The sequence below is a fragment of the Blennius ocellaris genome (assembly GCF_963422515.1).
Source record: "Blennius ocellaris genome assembly, chromosome: 16".
In the NCBI taxonomy this organism is placed as follows: Eukaryota; Metazoa; Chordata; class Actinopteri; order Blenniiformes; family Blenniidae; genus Blennius; species Blennius ocellaris.
Genome location: NC_137665.1, coordinates 3,576,734 through 3,594,105, shown reverse-complemented (window position 1 = coordinate 3,594,105; position 17,372 = coordinate 3,576,734). Strand labels below are relative to the sequence as shown.

At 44.0% G+C, this 17,372-nt stretch overlaps 1 protein-coding gene across 1 annotated transcript; it reads left to right on the top strand.

Moving 5' to 3' along the window:
- The first annotated feature begins 678 nt into the window (after window positions 1-678).
- top3a (DNA topoisomerase III alpha) lies at window positions 679-15,727 on the top strand. Its single transcript, XM_080511718.1, has 19 exons — window positions 679-1,097; window positions 2,288-2,347; window positions 2,518-2,591; window positions 2,692-2,767; window positions 2,928-3,036; window positions 3,150-3,293; window positions 3,393-3,563; window positions 3,659-3,765; window positions 7,504-7,578; window positions 7,816-7,898; window positions 8,323-8,533; window positions 8,631-8,816; window positions 8,934-9,063; window positions 9,182-9,295; window positions 9,719-9,884; window positions 9,962-10,108; window positions 10,198-10,320; window positions 12,714-13,417; window positions 14,715-15,727. Exons 1-19 carry the CDS (start codon window positions 879-881, stop codon window positions 14,852-14,854), a joined length of 3,039 nt encoding a protein of 1,012 aa, XP_080367844.1. The 5' UTR covers window positions 679-878; the 3' UTR covers window positions 14,855-15,727.
- The last annotated feature ends 1,645 nt before the right edge of the window (window positions 15,728-17,372 follow it).

The window sequence follows — 17,372 nt, the reverse complement described above, 5'->3', positions numbered from 1 at the left end:
TAAATAACTACAAATAAAAAAATATATGATTAAATAAATATATAAATATCCTCTAATACACCAGAGGTAGAAGCGAGTACAAACACTCATATTGCAGTGATTAACTTTGTTTTTTGCAATTATTTTTTTTAATGTAATCATGTTTAAGAACAATTTATATCATAGCAAGATCAAATCAAGATTCCTGAGCACAACTTCAAATTGAATTAATCTTCAAACATTTTAATCTGCATTTTTATAGCCAACTCTTTATTTGTTTGATAGATGCTTTTCCTATTTATATCGACATTTGTATTTTGTTTTTATTTACAAAGCATTGCAAGCCTGCTATTTATAAAACACTTATATGGAGTCAAAACTAATTTTAAATGTGGTTTTGACTATCGTACTTTGTTTGTTTATTGAGTAATTCTTAATTGATTTGAACATTAAATCCTGAAATGTGAATTCAGATTTGGGCGTATTTTCTTATCAACAGTATGAATATTTATTAGTATAAAGCCATAATGTCTGCATGTCATCTTAAACAAATAAAATGTTATATTAAACAAATAAAATCACATTTTGATAGTGACGGGACTTTACGACAGTTGCTACGTCCTGGTTTCCGGCAGCGTCTGACAGGCGCGGATTTTGTAAACAGAGTTTTTTAGATGGACTTCGTTCTTCTTAAAGTTTCTCATAAAACGTTTCTTTTTTAATGAGTTGGGGTGGATTTACCTCTTGTTTCCAAAGCGAGTGAAGTGAGTCAAACGGTGGCGTGTTTTTTTGATATTCGGTGGAAGTTTATGTAAGTAGAGCTTTAGTGTCGCCTCGTTAGCCGACATGCTAACCGGCAGCGGCGGCGGTGAAGCCGCTCGGAGGAGAAGCTTTGAGGCATGATAGCGGGGCTCCTCTTCTGGAGATCTGCGCTTCGATCGGGACGACAGCGGCCCGCGGCACAGTGGAAGCGTCTCTTCTGCCGGCTCCCGGAGCCCTCGCAGGGGGTCGACATGAACCGGAGCCGGGCTCAGATCAGGCGGGTCCTCTGCGTGGCCGAGAAGAACGACGCGGCCAAAGGCATCGCGGAGATCATGTCCGGCGGCAGAGCCAGGAGGGTCAGTGTCTCCCAAGTCACCACTCACTGTGTGATTCATGTTATGGCTTGACTGTGTTCCCCTTTGGTATCCCACCGCAGTTTATTGTGTCCCAACAAAAGACTTTACTTGACCCTGAAGTGGTTCAGCTGCACAACTTGTTCAATAACAACAAATATACTAAGAGGAAAGCATACTTCATTGATCCTGTTTAGGAAATTATTTGTCTGCATTTAAGCCGTCACATTCAGAGTTAACCTTTAACTACACACATACTGGGAGCAGTGGGGTGCCAGGGATGTTGCTGGGGGTCAAAGGTCTTGTCCAGGGACCCTCAGTGGTAAACAATCGGTGGTCGGATTGGAGCTTGAGACGAAACACAAGCTTCCAAGTGTGTTTCCACGATGTACGTGGAACAAGACGGACCGCCATGATCTAATTTGTCGTACCTCCTGAAAATAACAGCAAAGATGTTTTTTTTTTTTTAATACAAAAACACGTTATAACCCACTGCAGCCTCCTTTCCTCCATCATAGTCTTATTGACTCAGTTTCCTATCCTCCTAAGACCCCCAGCAATTTTGTCTTGTCGTCTAAATAATACAAAATGATGTCCACATTTGTGGACGGCAGGTCCTGGAAGGTTAAGAAACTTGAATTATTTGAATAATCAGTGTCAGTGTCATGACATATTTATAGTGCTGCCCGTTAGTTTTCATCACATTAGTTTTATTGTCTTTAAATCTCTACAATATCTCTGAAGTAATGTTATACCTCCCATGATAACAATGATGATGCTTCTTTTTAGATATGATGAGCATCCACGCAAAGAAAACCTATTGGAACTATCTTCTAGATCACAACAGTGTCATTGTTGGGTCTTATGACACATTCATTGTGTTTCCTATTATGGATCGTATGATAATTGCCTAATTTGTCCTAAGAGTTTTGTAAAGAAGTTAAATGCCTTTATTTTTAACGTCCTGATAATTGCAAACAAGATGGATGTTTTATATAATGACATTTTCACAGTCTTGCCCGTTAATTACTTGTAACTTTGTTGACTCACCGTCATGTAATTAATTTCTTACCAAACCAAAAGGATCTTTCACATAATATGAGCAATGGCTGTTTCATAGCGTCTCCTACTCTCTGACTGAACTCAATGTTTTTTTTTTAATAGCTGTAATACTGTTTTCTTTTGTCTTTCAGAGGGAAGGAATGTCAAAGTTCAATAAAATTTACGAGTACGAATATCATCTATTTGGCCAGGTAAGTAAAGTTTAGGCCGACACACACACACACACACACACACACACACACACACACACACACACACACACACACACACACACACACACACACACACACACACACACACACGTGTCTGTTCTCTTGTGTTTTTCCATTCCCTCTTTTTTTTCTCTCTCTTCCTTCACCAGGATGTCTCAGTGGTGATGACGTCTGTGTCGGGCCATTTACTAGGTCTCGAGTTCAAAGCGCCGTTTCAGAAATGGTAAGTTTAAAAAAACAAAACTTCTTTCTTCAGATTGGGGGAAATATTGACCTGCACACATAGAATCACAACACCTGAATGACTGTATTTCTCCCCGAAGGCACAGCTGCAATCCAGTGCTGCTGTTTGATGCAGAGGTAGAGAAGTACTGTCCAGATAACATGACCCCAATCAAGGTATGTCCGTTTGCTACCCTGCCAAGAGTGGCAACAAAATGCTCTAGTATGTCTTAATACGTGGGGTTTTTCACTCATTTTACGGCTTTAATGTGTGACGTTTGACACAAGTTGACAACTGTTTTGCTCCCCGGCCTTAAATCCGTCGTTTCATCTGCAGCGGACCCTGGAAAAGGAGGTGCGGCAGTGCCAGGCTCTGGTCATCTGGACGGATTGTGACAGGGAGGGAGAAAACATCGGTTTTGAAGTAATCGACGTTTGCAAAGCAGGTATTGCATTCATCTGCCGGTGGACAGGTGGACGTGCGTCTAAATCCCCTTTGGAAAACCGCCGATATCCTGTTGCCTATTAATGATGTATGTTTTTTTTTCTGTTTCCACAGTGAAGTCCAATATACAAGTCTTTCGGGCAAAGTTTTCCGAGATCACACCAAACTCCATCCGGCGAGCTTGTGAGACCCTCGCAGAGCCCGACGCCAACGTCAGCGACGCTGTGGACGTCCGCCAGGAGCTCGACTTGAGAATAGGTAAAACTCACCGTGGCGTCCGTTGAGCGGGGTCGTTTGAGACTGAGGTTATTGTGGCTGGTGGAGGGAAGCTGAGTTTCCCCTGCTCGCCTCTCGCAGGTGCCTCCTTCACTCGATTTCAGACGCTTCGCCTGCAGAAGATCTTCCCGGAGTCGCTGGCCAACCAGCTGATCTCCTACGGGAGCTGTCAGTTCCCCACGCTGGGCTTCGTGGTGGAACGATTCAAGGCCATTCAAGCTTTCATACCCGAGACGTTCTACAAGATCAAAGGTGCCAATTCAGCCCTGCTTTGGCTCAAAGGATGCAGAGATTCAGATTATAAAGGGGGATAATTACCATTTTTGGTTTACCTTTTTTTTCCTCAGTGCTCCATGAGGTGGAGGAGGAGGAGGAGAAGGTGGAGTTTAGCTGGAAAAGAAACCGCCTCTTTAATCACACAGCTTGCCTTGTGCTCTACCAGATCTGCATGGAGGTATGTGCTTGTTTCTCTAAGCATCTTTCCATTCGTGTGTGTGTGTGTGATGTGGATCTGTGCCAAACTGTGTGGTCCTCAAATGGGCTGTCGTCATTTCTAGTCATTTTGAGATCTCGGAAGTAGAAAACCACTTATTATACCAAATAAAACTACATTTAAAGTCACCGGCACAGGGTTTTCGTGTTAAATGTTTAGCCACTCTGAAGATGATACACGAGGGTTTAGTGAACCTGTTATCAAGAACTGAGGTTGAGTCGTGGGAGTGTTTCTCCAGTTGATCAAAACCCACCAGCCTGGACCGGGTCTCTCTTTGTGCCTCTAAAACGGAGCTAGAATTGACAAAAATAGACATTATTATGGATTTATATAATATTATGTACTATTGATTTGTGACAAATAGGCTATTGGGAGAATGATCTATTCTCCCAATATAGATAATTGTATTATCTATATTGAAATACTCATTACCTTCTTGAATATTCATGTATATGTACGAGCATTACTAAATATTTCAACTATTCTGGAGTTTATTTGTTACCGTTATTAGTAAACATTTAGTATATTTAATAAAATAAACATTAATGAGAAATCTGATAGGTTTTTTTTCACATTAAACTGCTTTAAATGAGAGAGAATAATAAAAAAAAAGGAAAAATACCCTGTTGGACCATGTACCAGACTTTATAATGTCAAAAGTGGATTTGGATGCATGCAAATGCACTTTGTGCGCCATAGACTTTTACGATCCAGTCTCAACTCTCAGGAACTCTTATCATTCTTAAATGAGTTCCACCTGTCATTATGTCTAAATGGAACAGTTCTACTTTATTAAGCAAAATGCCGTCGTCTAATTTGCATCCCGTGTTTAATTACCCTTCAGGAAACCCAGTAATTATCTGGTATTGAAGGACGATCAAAACATGGTGGCGTCATTATCACACACACTTTGTTTGTGCACCATCTTCCCTTTTGTGTTTCCATCTTACTGTGAGTTGAGCGATCGTGATGCTGCTTTTTGTTGCGCTCTAATCGCCTGTTTACTGCCGCGGCCTCAACGCGTTTCTGTTCTGAGCCCTGACTTTTTTTTTTTTTTTTTTCACCCGCTGACGGCAGGATGATGGAGGTGTCATCGGGAGCTATGACTGTAACAGAGACACTTATTGTTTGCCCCGTGAGGCTGACGCGTCTCGCAATTATCACTTTGCTGGTTTTCGCTGTTTTCCTGCAGAGCATGATGGGAGGAGACGCGCAGAACAGAATAAATAAAAAAAAAAGAAACATCTAAATGTATTTAAAGGGTTTATGGCAGCTGTGGCTCCGCTGGTAAAAAGCGGCTCGTCTTTCAAACGCAAGGTTGCGGGTTCAAGTGTCCAGCGTCCTTGAGCAGGACACTGATTCCCACTTTGCAGGTTTGTTGAGCGCCAGTGTCCAACATTGCTTTATGGATTCAAAATGATCTGCAATACATAGTTTTAGTTTGATGAGTGACTGCGAAGCATATTGAATTAATATCTGCACTTCAGTTTATTTCCTCTGTTTGTTTTTTTTAAAGGAATCACATTTGCCTTTCTTTATTTCTTGTCGCAATTTTGGAATTTCATATTAAATGTTACTTAAATCAACAAATAATGTGGCAAACTGCATGTTTACTCTGTCAAGGTGAACGACTTTTGCCAACTTTTAATTTCAGTTATTTACCATTTTATGAATACAATATCATCTCCTTTAGGTCTGCTTTAGCCAGCAAGACAATGAAGCTGGTGTCAAATTATTATCTCCTTGAAACAAAATAAACTTCTGTCGTCATTATACAATAAATAATGTGAAAATTCCAAGAGAGAATTAAAATACAATAATAAAAACCAATATCAGAATTGTACTACAAGAACTTCTGGAGTGTAAACTGCAGTAGGAATCATAAAAAAAAAACTGGAAGTATCTACTACAAATTGTCTTTAATTGTTATTCTTTGTGGAGAGAAGAGATGGATACTGCAGCTCTTCGTATTTCCAATTCCCGTTTGAATTTTGAAAGTGTGAGTAGAGTTGATGTGATAAAAGTTTGTTTTAAAGAGGAAAACCATTAAGAGACGGGATGAAAATCACAAAGTATCATGTGTGACGTGATTTAACCTCACACATCTGTTTTGGCAGACCAAAGCGTTTCTACATTTTCTCAATATAATTTGAACAAAATAAACAGGCGCAATTACAAACGACAAGAAAGCCGCTGCTCCCTCTGCACACCGCAAGCTTTTTATTTACACGAGTGACATAATGTGAACTGGACTTGTCCAAGAATCACTTGTCATCTCTGTCGTCTTCTCTGAGCTACAATTGTTGTTGGGGTTTTTTTTTTTTTAACCGGATTGATTTTCTGTCCCACATTGATGGAATGAACAGCAGTGAATGGAGCTTGAGATGCACTCTGTGCTGGTCTTTTGTTCAGAGTTTGTTTTCATGTTCAGTATTTCTTTGCAGAACATTCTCGACGTGTCCTCGAACTCGCAAAAAGAAACATTGAATCCACTAATTTTCTCCTTAAAACATTTGCAAAAGGGTTTTGTTTTGTTGTTTATTTTGAGCTTTTTGCCAAAATTCATCTTTCAAATCTGTGAAAATGGTCCAGGAGAAGCTGGACTGCAGTTTTATGGCTCTGAGTCATTTCAACATTTATAGTTCTCAGTCAAGATATGAACTATTGAACTATTAAGTGTGAAGTAACTGCACGAAGCTACAAAACTGCTTTTTTTTTTCGTGGTTTGAAAACGAACTATATCAGTTCAACGCGTTGGATCGTCTCCCCTGTATTGCACGTATTTATTTAATCGGTCTCTAAACAGATAAAAGGTATTTTTTGTTTTTTGACAGTTCTGTTGACACCTTGTCTGGTTGTATTTCCACCACAAGCAGGTTCACTGAAGTGACGGAACACAACATAAGTGTTTTAATTTGTTTATTCTCAAAAGAATTCAGACTCAGAAACGGTGATGAGATACGGAGTGACGATCGTCTGAATACCGACAGACAATAGCAAGCGTCGTTTACATAATGAGCAATGAAACTACAGCCAATGGCAAGAGATTATGTCTAAGGTCTGTGGACACATGATCCATTCTATTCCTCACTATGAGCAATAAATAGAAAATCCATACAAGGCAATAGATTATTGGAAAACAAAAGTCCAAGAAAGATGATTTTATATCTAGTTTTACTGAAAAAAACGTCCATTATCTATCTATTCAATTACATAAAGAGCCTGGACTTGATGACACTTCACTTTTTCAGCTTGATTTGAGTTCATCTGGTTTCCCTATGAGCGCTGCACCCAGTGCTCCTTGGATCGTCCTATTTTCTGACTTCTTCACACTTTGATGTGTTCGCTTGCTTTGGAGTCAGGGTGTGGAAACACACCGGAAATAGCTGCGCGCTGCCTGTGTTATCAGAGCCCGTAACCAACGCACAGGCGAGAATGTGAATTTTTACCATATTTGGGAAATAACCTTTTCCAATAATTTACAGCTTTTTTTTGTTGTTGTTTTTTTTAATGGTTGCTTCACATATTTCTTACATGATTAATCACTGCAATGTGAGGGAGAAAGGAGGAGGAAGTACTGAGAAAGGCTGAAAAGTTTTCTACATTCAAAAACACATAAATGTTTTCCATGGAGGAAAAAAAAAAAGAGTATCTACAGTCTGAGCTCCTCTAAGAAAATATCATTTGAATTATTTCCAGGATCCCACTGCGACGGTCACGTCGGTCTCCAGCAAACCGAAGAGCAAATGGAGGCCGCTGCCTTTGGACACTGTGGTACGAATCTAAAGCTAAATTAATACACGCATGATCTCATTTAAACCTGGATTGTGTAATTGTTCTGTGTAGGTTTTGCATGTTTTTTTGCAGAGTATTTTTAATTAGTCCCACACAAAAAAATTACTAAAAGTTCAAATGACCACTGTAAATTGTCTGCAGATGTTCGGATAAATACCCGTCTATGACGGACGAGCTCGATAGTCTGACTGTCCCTCGTGTTTGTTCTATTTATAGGAGTTGGAGAAACTGGCATCTCGGAAACTGAGAATAAGCGCCAAAGAGACCATGAAGATAGCAGAAAAACTCTACACCCAAGGGTGAGTGTGTGGATTTAAGAGCGAGCTGGGTTTTATTTTGGTAACGTGCACACACACGGCGCTCTCCGGACGCATCGTCTCAGTCCCACCAAACACTAAAACTTGAACTTGAACTAATTTCTGCCACCTAGAAAAAAAAGAGGACAAAGCAGAGTCAGCAGCCATATGGAATTTTGTCTTTGCTCTGGTTTTTTTTTTTTCTTGCCCCGTGTAAGAAAATATAAAGAAAAAAAAAATATCAGTGTATTGATTTTCAGAAGTTTATATTGTTTATATTTTGGCTTGATGCCAATGTATTGGAGACTTTGTGGCGTCATAGAAAAAGTCAGATGTATTTTTTTTCCTCTCTCGCTCTCTTTCTCTTTCTCTTTCTCTTTCTCTTTCTCTTTCTCTTTCTCTTTCTCTTTCTCTCTCTCTCTACCAGGTTTATCAGCTATCCCCGCACAGAGACTAACATTTTCCCAGAAACCCTGTCTCTCGGCCCTCTGGTGGAGCAGCAGACACCCAGCCCAGTGTGGGGCGCCTTCGCCCAGCGTGTGCTTGAGCAGCCTGGGGGTCCCAACCCGAGACAAGGCCGGAAGTCTGACCAAGCCCACCCTCCCATACACCCCACCAAGTACACAAGCACACTGCAGGTGGGTCTGCGGGAAGCTGTTCTTATTCGTAATGCAGTTTATTGCATTTTTGGTTCATTTTTGGAAACCGTCTGTTTCACTTCCCCCCCCCCTCCAGGGCAACGAGGCCCGCGTGTATGAGTTCATTGTCCGGCACTTCCTGGCATGTGTGTCCCAAGATGCCTTGGGGCAGGAGACCGTGGTGGACATAGACATCGCCCGAGAGAGGTTCTCCGCCTCGGGCCTCATGGTCATCGCCAGGAACTACCTGGACGTGTATCCATACGACCGGTGGAGCACAAAGGTGAAAAGACTGAAAACTGTGCAAAACGCAGTTGAGATTCGGCGTCAATCTACTGCAAGTTTCTGTTGCTCTAAAATACCCTTCTGGTAAAAAAAAAAAAAAAATCCATTCTTGAAGGTGATCCCAGTGTACGAACAAGGCTCCCAGTTCCAGCCCTCCGCCATCGAGATGCTGGACGGACAGACGAGTCCCCCGCAGCTGCTCACCGAAGCCGACCTCATCTCGCTGATGGAGAAGCACGGCATCGGTACGTCTGAGGCAAAAACAAAAACACTAAGAGGAAAATACCTAAATGAAACGCACGCTTTGCGTACGGTTGTTTTTGTGCCTCATGGACACTGTGCGGCGCTCGCTGCGACTTACAGGCACAGACGCGACCCACGCGGAGCACATCGAGACCATAAAGAGTCGCACGTATGTGGGCCTGACGGCGGACCAGAGGTTTCTCCCCGGAGAGCTCGGTATGGGCCTGGTGGAAGGTACGTACGCATTATGGTTTCCTGATCACTCACCTTAGAATGAACTGATTTTTCTCACGAGAAGTTGTTTCTTTTCAAGAAGGGGTGCCAGGGGGAAATTCCTTTTTTGAGCGGGTGCAACCGCAGAGTAAATCTAAAACGCTGCCTCTTCTACGTAAACATCAAAATAGCTCGCACGCAACTCATTCAGAGTCGCATGGAAATAAAAGGCACACATGTAGATTAAACCTCAGAAGAAGAGGGAAAAAAACCACGACGCGGTGCATCAATAATGGAAAAACACAAAAATCCTTCCACCATAAATGTAAAGTGCTCCTGCAGGTCAGGAGGACCGATGACGGGTCACACACACACACACTCACACACACACACACCACTCTATGACTCAGTTGTGTTATTTCTAAAACATGTATGTTCCTTTAGGTTACAATTCGATGGGATATGAAATGTCCAAACCGAACCTCCGCGCCGAGCTGGAAGGCGACCTGAAGCTGGTCTCAGAGGGCAGGAAGGAGAAGCGGAGCGTGCTGCAGCACCACATCCTCAAATACAAGACCGTCTTCATCGAGTCCGTCAGGAAAGCAAAGAAGTCGGTTTGCGTTTCACGTCAACGTCGACGGACGCTTCGCCGAAGGGCCTCGCGTAAAACACGACGTTTCCCCTCAGGTTGGACGAAGCCCTGGCGCCTTACCTGGGCGCGGCTCTGGAGCTCCCCGAGGCGGAGCAGCAGGACATGGAGCTCCCGCTGCCGGTCAGGAAGTGTCCCCAGTGTGGCCGGGACATGGTGCTGAAGAAGAAGCGGGAGGGGAACAGGTGGGACGGAGAAAAACGGTTGTTAAAAAGCTTTTTTTGTTTTTTGCGTTTTGAACTCACCGGCTCTGCTCCGTGTCGCCCCCCTGCAGTAAGTTCCTGTCCTGTGTGGGCTACCCGGCCTGCAAGACGGCCGTGTGGTTCCCCGACGCCGCGCTGGAGGTCAGCAGGGACGACGGCGTGTGTCCGTCCTGTCGGCCACATCCCGTTCACATGTGAGTTTTTCCTGGAGCCGCAAGACAGCAGCAGATTAGTTTTAAACAAATAGAATAGTCGTGGCTAAAACTGGCGATTCTCCTCGAAGACAAATGACGCTAAAAGACATTTTCAATCATCTTCAGTCCAAATTTAGTCTCATCGAGGAATCAGTTGGAGAAACGTGAGGTGCTTTGAGCTTTATGGGACTTTCTATTTCATTTTGTAAGTGAACAACACGAGTCTCTTCGCCGTTAGCGTGGCCCCAGTCTGGACAGATGTGGACGTCAATATGTGTACATTTGTATTCTGGCCCCGTCTGTTGCACAACAGCAGGGCTGAGAGGAGGCCCAACAGCCCTGCGCTGGTTCTTAATTTTATTCAAATTTTCTCTGATGCAATGCGAGCGACAACCAGGTAAGAGCCAGTCACACTTTTTTAGGTTTTCAGAGAGAGAGAGAGAGAGAGAGAGGAGCTAAGAGCTGTTTAATCTCCTCCGCTGCAGCAGAGCAGTGACGACTGAGGTGCATTTGTTTTTGATTATAACGTTTTAAACACAGGAAATGAAGAGGTGTTAAAAAAACCAGAACGAGTTTAGTCTGTCTTTATCAATGAATGACGTTTGGAAAGTACCGTCCACTGAAAGCAGGGAATGCATATCAGGAATTGAGATCGGTACTTTTTGGTATATCTGCATGATGAATGGCAGTCTTGGAGGTGTAACACTAAATCTATCCTGGAGCCGGCGGGTGCAGGGATGAAGGATCTGTAAGCGGTTGACTCAATGAGGTTTATGGTTGGAGCTGATTTGTCTCTTTCTGGGTCAATTTGCCCCCGATAAAAGAGACTGCTGCATACACCACACAAAGAGGTCATTGGAACAACGCAACAGTGACGTCACGGCACGAGCCAGTGAAAATACGCATAAAAAAAAAAAACAACTTTAATTATACTCGGTTCACGTCAAGAACAATTAAACAAACCGATGTTTTCGCTGTCGTGGAATCTGTATGGCAGCAAGTAAACCTGCAGTAAAGTAACCAAAGTTGCGTTTGGACCTAAAATACTCTGCGAGTGGTCATAATGTTATGGCCGATTTATAGAAATGCTGATTTCTTTGTCACGTTGTTTTCCTCCCGTCACAGTTCAGATCTGCAGCGGCGAGAAAATTAACTCTGGAAAACACGACCGTTGCAACGTCCACGTCAAGCGTCCTCAGTGGGTTGTTGTTGTTGTTTTGTTTTTGTTTTTCTTCCTCTTCTTCTTCTCCGTTCGCTCTCTCAGCCGTGCAAACAAACACCGAAGCGCGCCGGAACTCGGCGCAAGAAAATGCGTCTGAATCCTTGTTTACTCCAGTGGGCGTTCACCCCTTGAGCACGTGCCTCGGCTCAGTCCAAATATAGGGCACGCTGGAATGCAGCGAGCCAAAGCGCTCCACACCAGCATCCGTTACCACGGCAACCGAGCTGGTGCATGCTCAAAGTTGAGCTCCAGCACTTGTAACATCCGTCTTATTTATTTGCTCATTTATTTATTTATTTGTTTATGCAGCTCTGATGTGTGGCGCATTATACCAACACTTCTGTTCTGTTTCAATTGTTTGTTTTTTTTAAACAAAACACTTTATGATGGGATGTTTTGCCTCTGTGTTTAACATTGGTGCCTTGTGTGTTTTAACTTGAAACAAACAAACCAACAAACAAACTCTTGCCGGGCTGATGGATTGATTTACCCTTGAGATATCCGACGCTTTTGTATGGAGCCAGAGGAAATCTTTACTGAGCTTCGTATGGCGATCGGTTCGGCAGGTTTGAGTCGGGAGCGCAGGCCGCGTGTCGTTTTCATCTGTCAAGATGCTTCCTGAAACACGTCTGCAGTTTTCTCACCAAAGATGAGTGCAAGGCATTAATAGCGAAGTGGTTCTCTCCCGAGTTTAAAATGCCAGTTTCCAGAACAGAACGTGGACGTACGTCACTGAAAAAACACTTGAGGATGAAATGAAACCATAACTCAGCCTGCATCTATTGGCTGTAAGTTTATCTCTTGTTCATTTTAGTGAAATCCCCTCTTTGTTTGGGAAAATGTCAGACATCTGATGAGTCATCCTGCACTAGGGGCTTCAGGATGAGTAATGCACTTTAAGTGCATTTTGCTAATAAATATAATTAAATTAAGAGACTAGAAACTCATATATTTTAAGCTTTTTTTTGCCTTGGAAGACGACACAGATCACATTTAGACCTGATGTATACATGACGTCTGTTTTAAAGCAACTGATGACTTAATGGTAATGAATAATCAAACATTGCACACGTTTATTTTTGGGGTTTTCTACGTGATACTGCACAGATGTGTTTGGAAGGGATTGGGAGGTGAGTTTCAGGAAATCTCGTGTGTCTCCTGCTTTCGCCAGGCTGAAGTTTAAGTTCCGCAGAGGGAGCCTCCCCCCCATGATGCCTCTGGAGTTCGTCGGCTGCATCGGTGGATGTGACGAGACGCTCAGAGAGGTGCTGGACCTGAAGTACCTCCGAGGGGGAGGAGGAGGAGGAGGAGGAGGAGGAGGAGATGATCATCATCATCCTCCCCCTCCTCCGAGGCGTCCCAGAGTCCCTCTCTCCAACACACGCCCCTCGCTCCCCCCGGTGCCGTCCTGGAGCTCAGAGCAGAGGCCTCCGCCCGGCGGAGGCGGCGGCGGCTGCGTCAGTGCAGGACCGGGCAGTAATGTCATCGTATGTAACTGCGGAGCGGAAGCGCTCCTCCTGACCGTCCGCAAAGACGGACCGAACCAGGGCCGCCAGTTCTTCAAGTGCAACGCCGGGAGCTGCAACTTCTTCCTGTGGGCGGACCAGTCCAGTCCACAGAGTCTGGGACCCCCGGCTCCGGCCCCGAGGAGCTCCCAGCCCCCGAGGCCCACCCTGGGGTCCAGAGCCTCGGAAGGAGGCCGAAGACAGGACGACGGGGGACAGCGGGTGACGTGTGAATGTGACCAGGAGGCTGTGACGCGCACCGTGCAGAAGGACGGGCCCAACAAGGGCCGCATGTTCCACACATGTGGGAAACCGAGGGAGAACCAGTGCAACTTCTTCCAGTGGGCTGACGAGAACGTCCGTCCGACCAGTAAGACTCTCTCTCTCTCTCTCTCACACACACACATCAGGACCATGATTAACTTGATGCAGTGTGTTTAATATCGCCAAACGCTGAAGGTGCAGCCAAAACAATAAACACTGCTGGTGGGAAAACAAAAGTGAATCCTCAAATGGAGCATGTTGCTAAACTGGCATCAGCCCAACCCTCCCCGTATTTATAAATATCAGTACAATATCGTTCCCGCAAGTTTTGAGGAAAAAGAAAAGTCATTTCCACCACATTTTCAGTCTCATTTCAAGCGTGAATACTTCATAATTGCAGCAATAAATCATTAGTAGCGACGTATCCGACGCGTCCCTGTTGTAGAAGTGCTCAGTCGCATTTCAGCTCTTCAGTTCAGTGCGGCTGCTCGCTCGCCGCCGTCGTTTGGCTCGATGACCTCACAGCCACCTTTGCTTGTCACAGACGTCTAGTTTAATGATCTACAGGTAAAATATCAAACGTACTTTGTACTTTGCGTGAATAAACTATTCTCGCATGCATCGAATCTGCAGACGCTTCCTGTGAGCAGCAAACCAGAGGTTGAAATGTGTGTAATGAGTCACTGCGTCGCCACACACTCTGCTCTCAGCTCGTCTCTTTCCTGCTGCTGAGACGACTTATGTCTGCTTCAAGTCGCCATAACCGCCAGACCGTTCATGAGATGTCGGGAAAAAAAAAAAAAAAAAACGAACTTAGAGAAGAGAAATCAAGCTTTAGTTCTCCCAGGATGCCGACTGTCCCAAGAGGAAACTCTCGCTGTAAACAATGTTTGACCATTACAGCCGTGATCCAGCCGATAAAATTGATTCCTTCTGGCCCACCTGGTTATTTATGGAGACATTAGCTGAAGGATTCACGTCACCGTTCACCAGCTTGATCCAGTGATCATGTGAAACGGTCAGAATCAGGTGTGGCTGCGCTGCATCGTCGTCACGTTCTGCGTCTAAATCGTGTAAAAACCCACAGAGACTCACGCGCCGTCAATAATCTGAGTGAAGACCCGCCGAACCAGCCAACACGTGCGCTCAGATCAAACACCGTCCTCACTTATCAGTGTAAAATAAAAATCCCCAAAATAAATAAATAAATCAAAACAGTCACGACTCAGAAGCGCCGAGACCTTGACGCGTCCCACTTTCTCAGCAGCTACAATGTCCTCCGTGGCGGCAAGCTCCGCTCTCTTTCTCAGCGGCGGCCTCTCACCGCCTCCTTTCCTCTGGCCTCTGCCCCCTCCCCTATCCCCCCCTCCCTCCCTCCCCTATCCCCCCCTCCCCCCCGGCAGGTGGCTCCGGTGGCGGATTCAACGGCGGCGGAGACGGGAGACGAAACGAGAGGAACAAACCCCCCGCGGCGAGGAAACCTCGGACCTGTGGCATCTGCCACATGCCGGGACACACCCGGGTCACCTGCCCCCAGCGCTGACCAGCAGTGACCAGCGCTGACCAGCAGTGACCAGTTGCACGGGAGCCACGGACACGCGCTTGACCATTTGAAGTGGATCCCCCCCCACCTTCTTCTTCTCTTCACCGTGTGATTTACTGAGGCCACGAGAGGAAAGTCAAACCCTGAAACCACTTCCATGAACCTCAAGAGATAAAAATCTGCGAGGCTGACCGGCCTGGAGAGAAACGAGACCACGACGCTTTTACTGTTTCCACTGGATTAATAAATTGTCTTTTCTAACATGTTGACAGTTTTCTCTTAAAAAAGGAGACGTTAAGTTGTTGTTTTGTTTTGTTTTAAAACATACAGTATCTCGGCACAAGAAGCTGCGGCGCCGAGGTGCTGAACTATACTTTTAAAACTTGTAGGTGTTTGTAACCACAGTAACCGGAAAGTGCTCGGCAGTTAATTGAAACTTTGCTCCGCTGGCCTTGGATCAAATTATTCACTCGTCCATTGTGCTGTTCTGTCTTTGCGAGCTCGACGGAAGACGTTAATCCTGCCTCAGCAGCGGCGGCGGCGGCGGCGCCATCTTTAATAAGCAGGCTCAGAAGAGGAGCGTGTGCACGCTGTTTCTAAGAGTAATAAATAGTTTGATTAATAGTGCGTGTTCACATGTTGCAGCAGCCGGCAGGTGTTTTTAAAAGCTGCTGATCCCTGCAAGGTGCCGCTTTGTTTGGAAGGAACGGCACAGTGACTGAGAATATGAGGAGGGGAAGGGAAATGGCCTGGAAATCTGCTGCTCGCGAACATTTTGTTGGTATTAAGTGATAATAAATGGATTTTTTGGTCATTTTTATACCAAACATGAGCTCCAAAAGACCCAAATTTGAAATAAAGGGGTAAATAGCTTCAAGTGCCTTCACTTTTATCAATCTTTTGTTTAAACTTCTTGTTTTCTGGTCATTATCCACACCGTCCCTTTATCACTTATGTCAATGTGATATCTTTTTGGCTCCAGCATATTTAAAGTCGAGGATTTGATCACTTTTTGGAAGCGCTGGCAGTAATGTAGATAAACTAAACGGTCAGTGAGGAAATATTTAAGATTTCTCATTTCAGTTATCGCACAATTAAGAACGGCTCCCGGGCAAAAAAATAGAAATGATGCTGCAACTAAAAGTCAAACTTCTACAATTAAATTTTCAGTGATAATCCGGCACTGTTAAGTGGACATGGGGGGGGGTCGGTGGGTGTCGAGGGTCTCGCTCACTGAGCCACGGTGGGATTTGAACCTGCAGAGCCTCCAGAAACTGAGGAACGTTTCACAAATTGTCAATTCATCCTTCCACAGCGGAAGTGATCATCTTAATCGCTTTAATTGGAGTATATGCACGCCTGAAGTCGTCGATTGTCGAGAAAATGCATTGGTTTTCATTCATTAGCTCAGTATTTTCACACTTAACCACATCAAAACGTTCAAATTCTAACACGTAAGACTCATTGTATAACTTATAACATAATTGTTTGTGTGAAAGAAGGAAAAAAAGAATGCATGTGCACAGGGAGAACATGGAATCTGCACACAGAAAGTCCCCAAAGCACTAAACCACTCAGTGTGGTGCTGGATTTCAGCCCCACACAGAACGACTCCCAGGCCCGACCTGGAATCGAACCGGGGACCTTCTTGCCACGTGATGAGACGTCCAATTAAAAACTGTCTAAAAATATGGTTTTTACTTCATTCTGTACACGCACACGGAACACAAAACCATGTAACTTAGAACTCACGGCAGCATTAGTAACTGTCTGTGTATGAAAACAATGGAAATTAGTGAAATAAAAGAATTTATTTCAGAGAATAATTAGTAACCAAGACAAATGCTTTAAACGAAGAGTGACAAAAGTTACAACTTGGAAAATAAGTGAGTGTGGGCCTCATATTCCAGAAGTTATATAAACATAACATGTTTGAAAATGTTAAAATATTTGAGCATGAATTGCTCAAAAATGTCATTTATTTTGTCAACGTGTTAGATTTTTCTATACATACACCAAATACCAGTACATTTAAGGTTCTGCACCAATATTCTACAGATCAAGAGGCTTTTAGGCGTGGCAGTGTATTTATTTCATAAATCAAACACAAAAGTCTTATATTTTGGACGCTGGCTGTTTCATGCAGAAGTCTTAACCGTTGAAACGCATTTTAAATTATCTTTTTTTTTTTAATCCTCCAATTGAGACACACAATGTGAAATTTCCCCAGTTCTTAACAACAGACAAGCTTTGGTTTTGCTTCCAGCCACGTTGTGTTTTGTCTCAGATCAGTTTTGTTTTGAGGACTCTCCTTTCTCTTTTACCTTCAGCTGCTTTTAGTTTCGGTTGTGAACTCCTGGAGCAGTTCAAACTCTGGAAAGGAACCAAACTTGTGACTGTTTAGTCAGTGATTCAGCGTTCCAAAAAAAAAAAAAATTCCAAAGTGTTTATTCCTGTCCTGGCCGGGAATTTAGGCCTTTTTTCTTTTTTTTTACCCAAATAAATAGCACATTGTGCA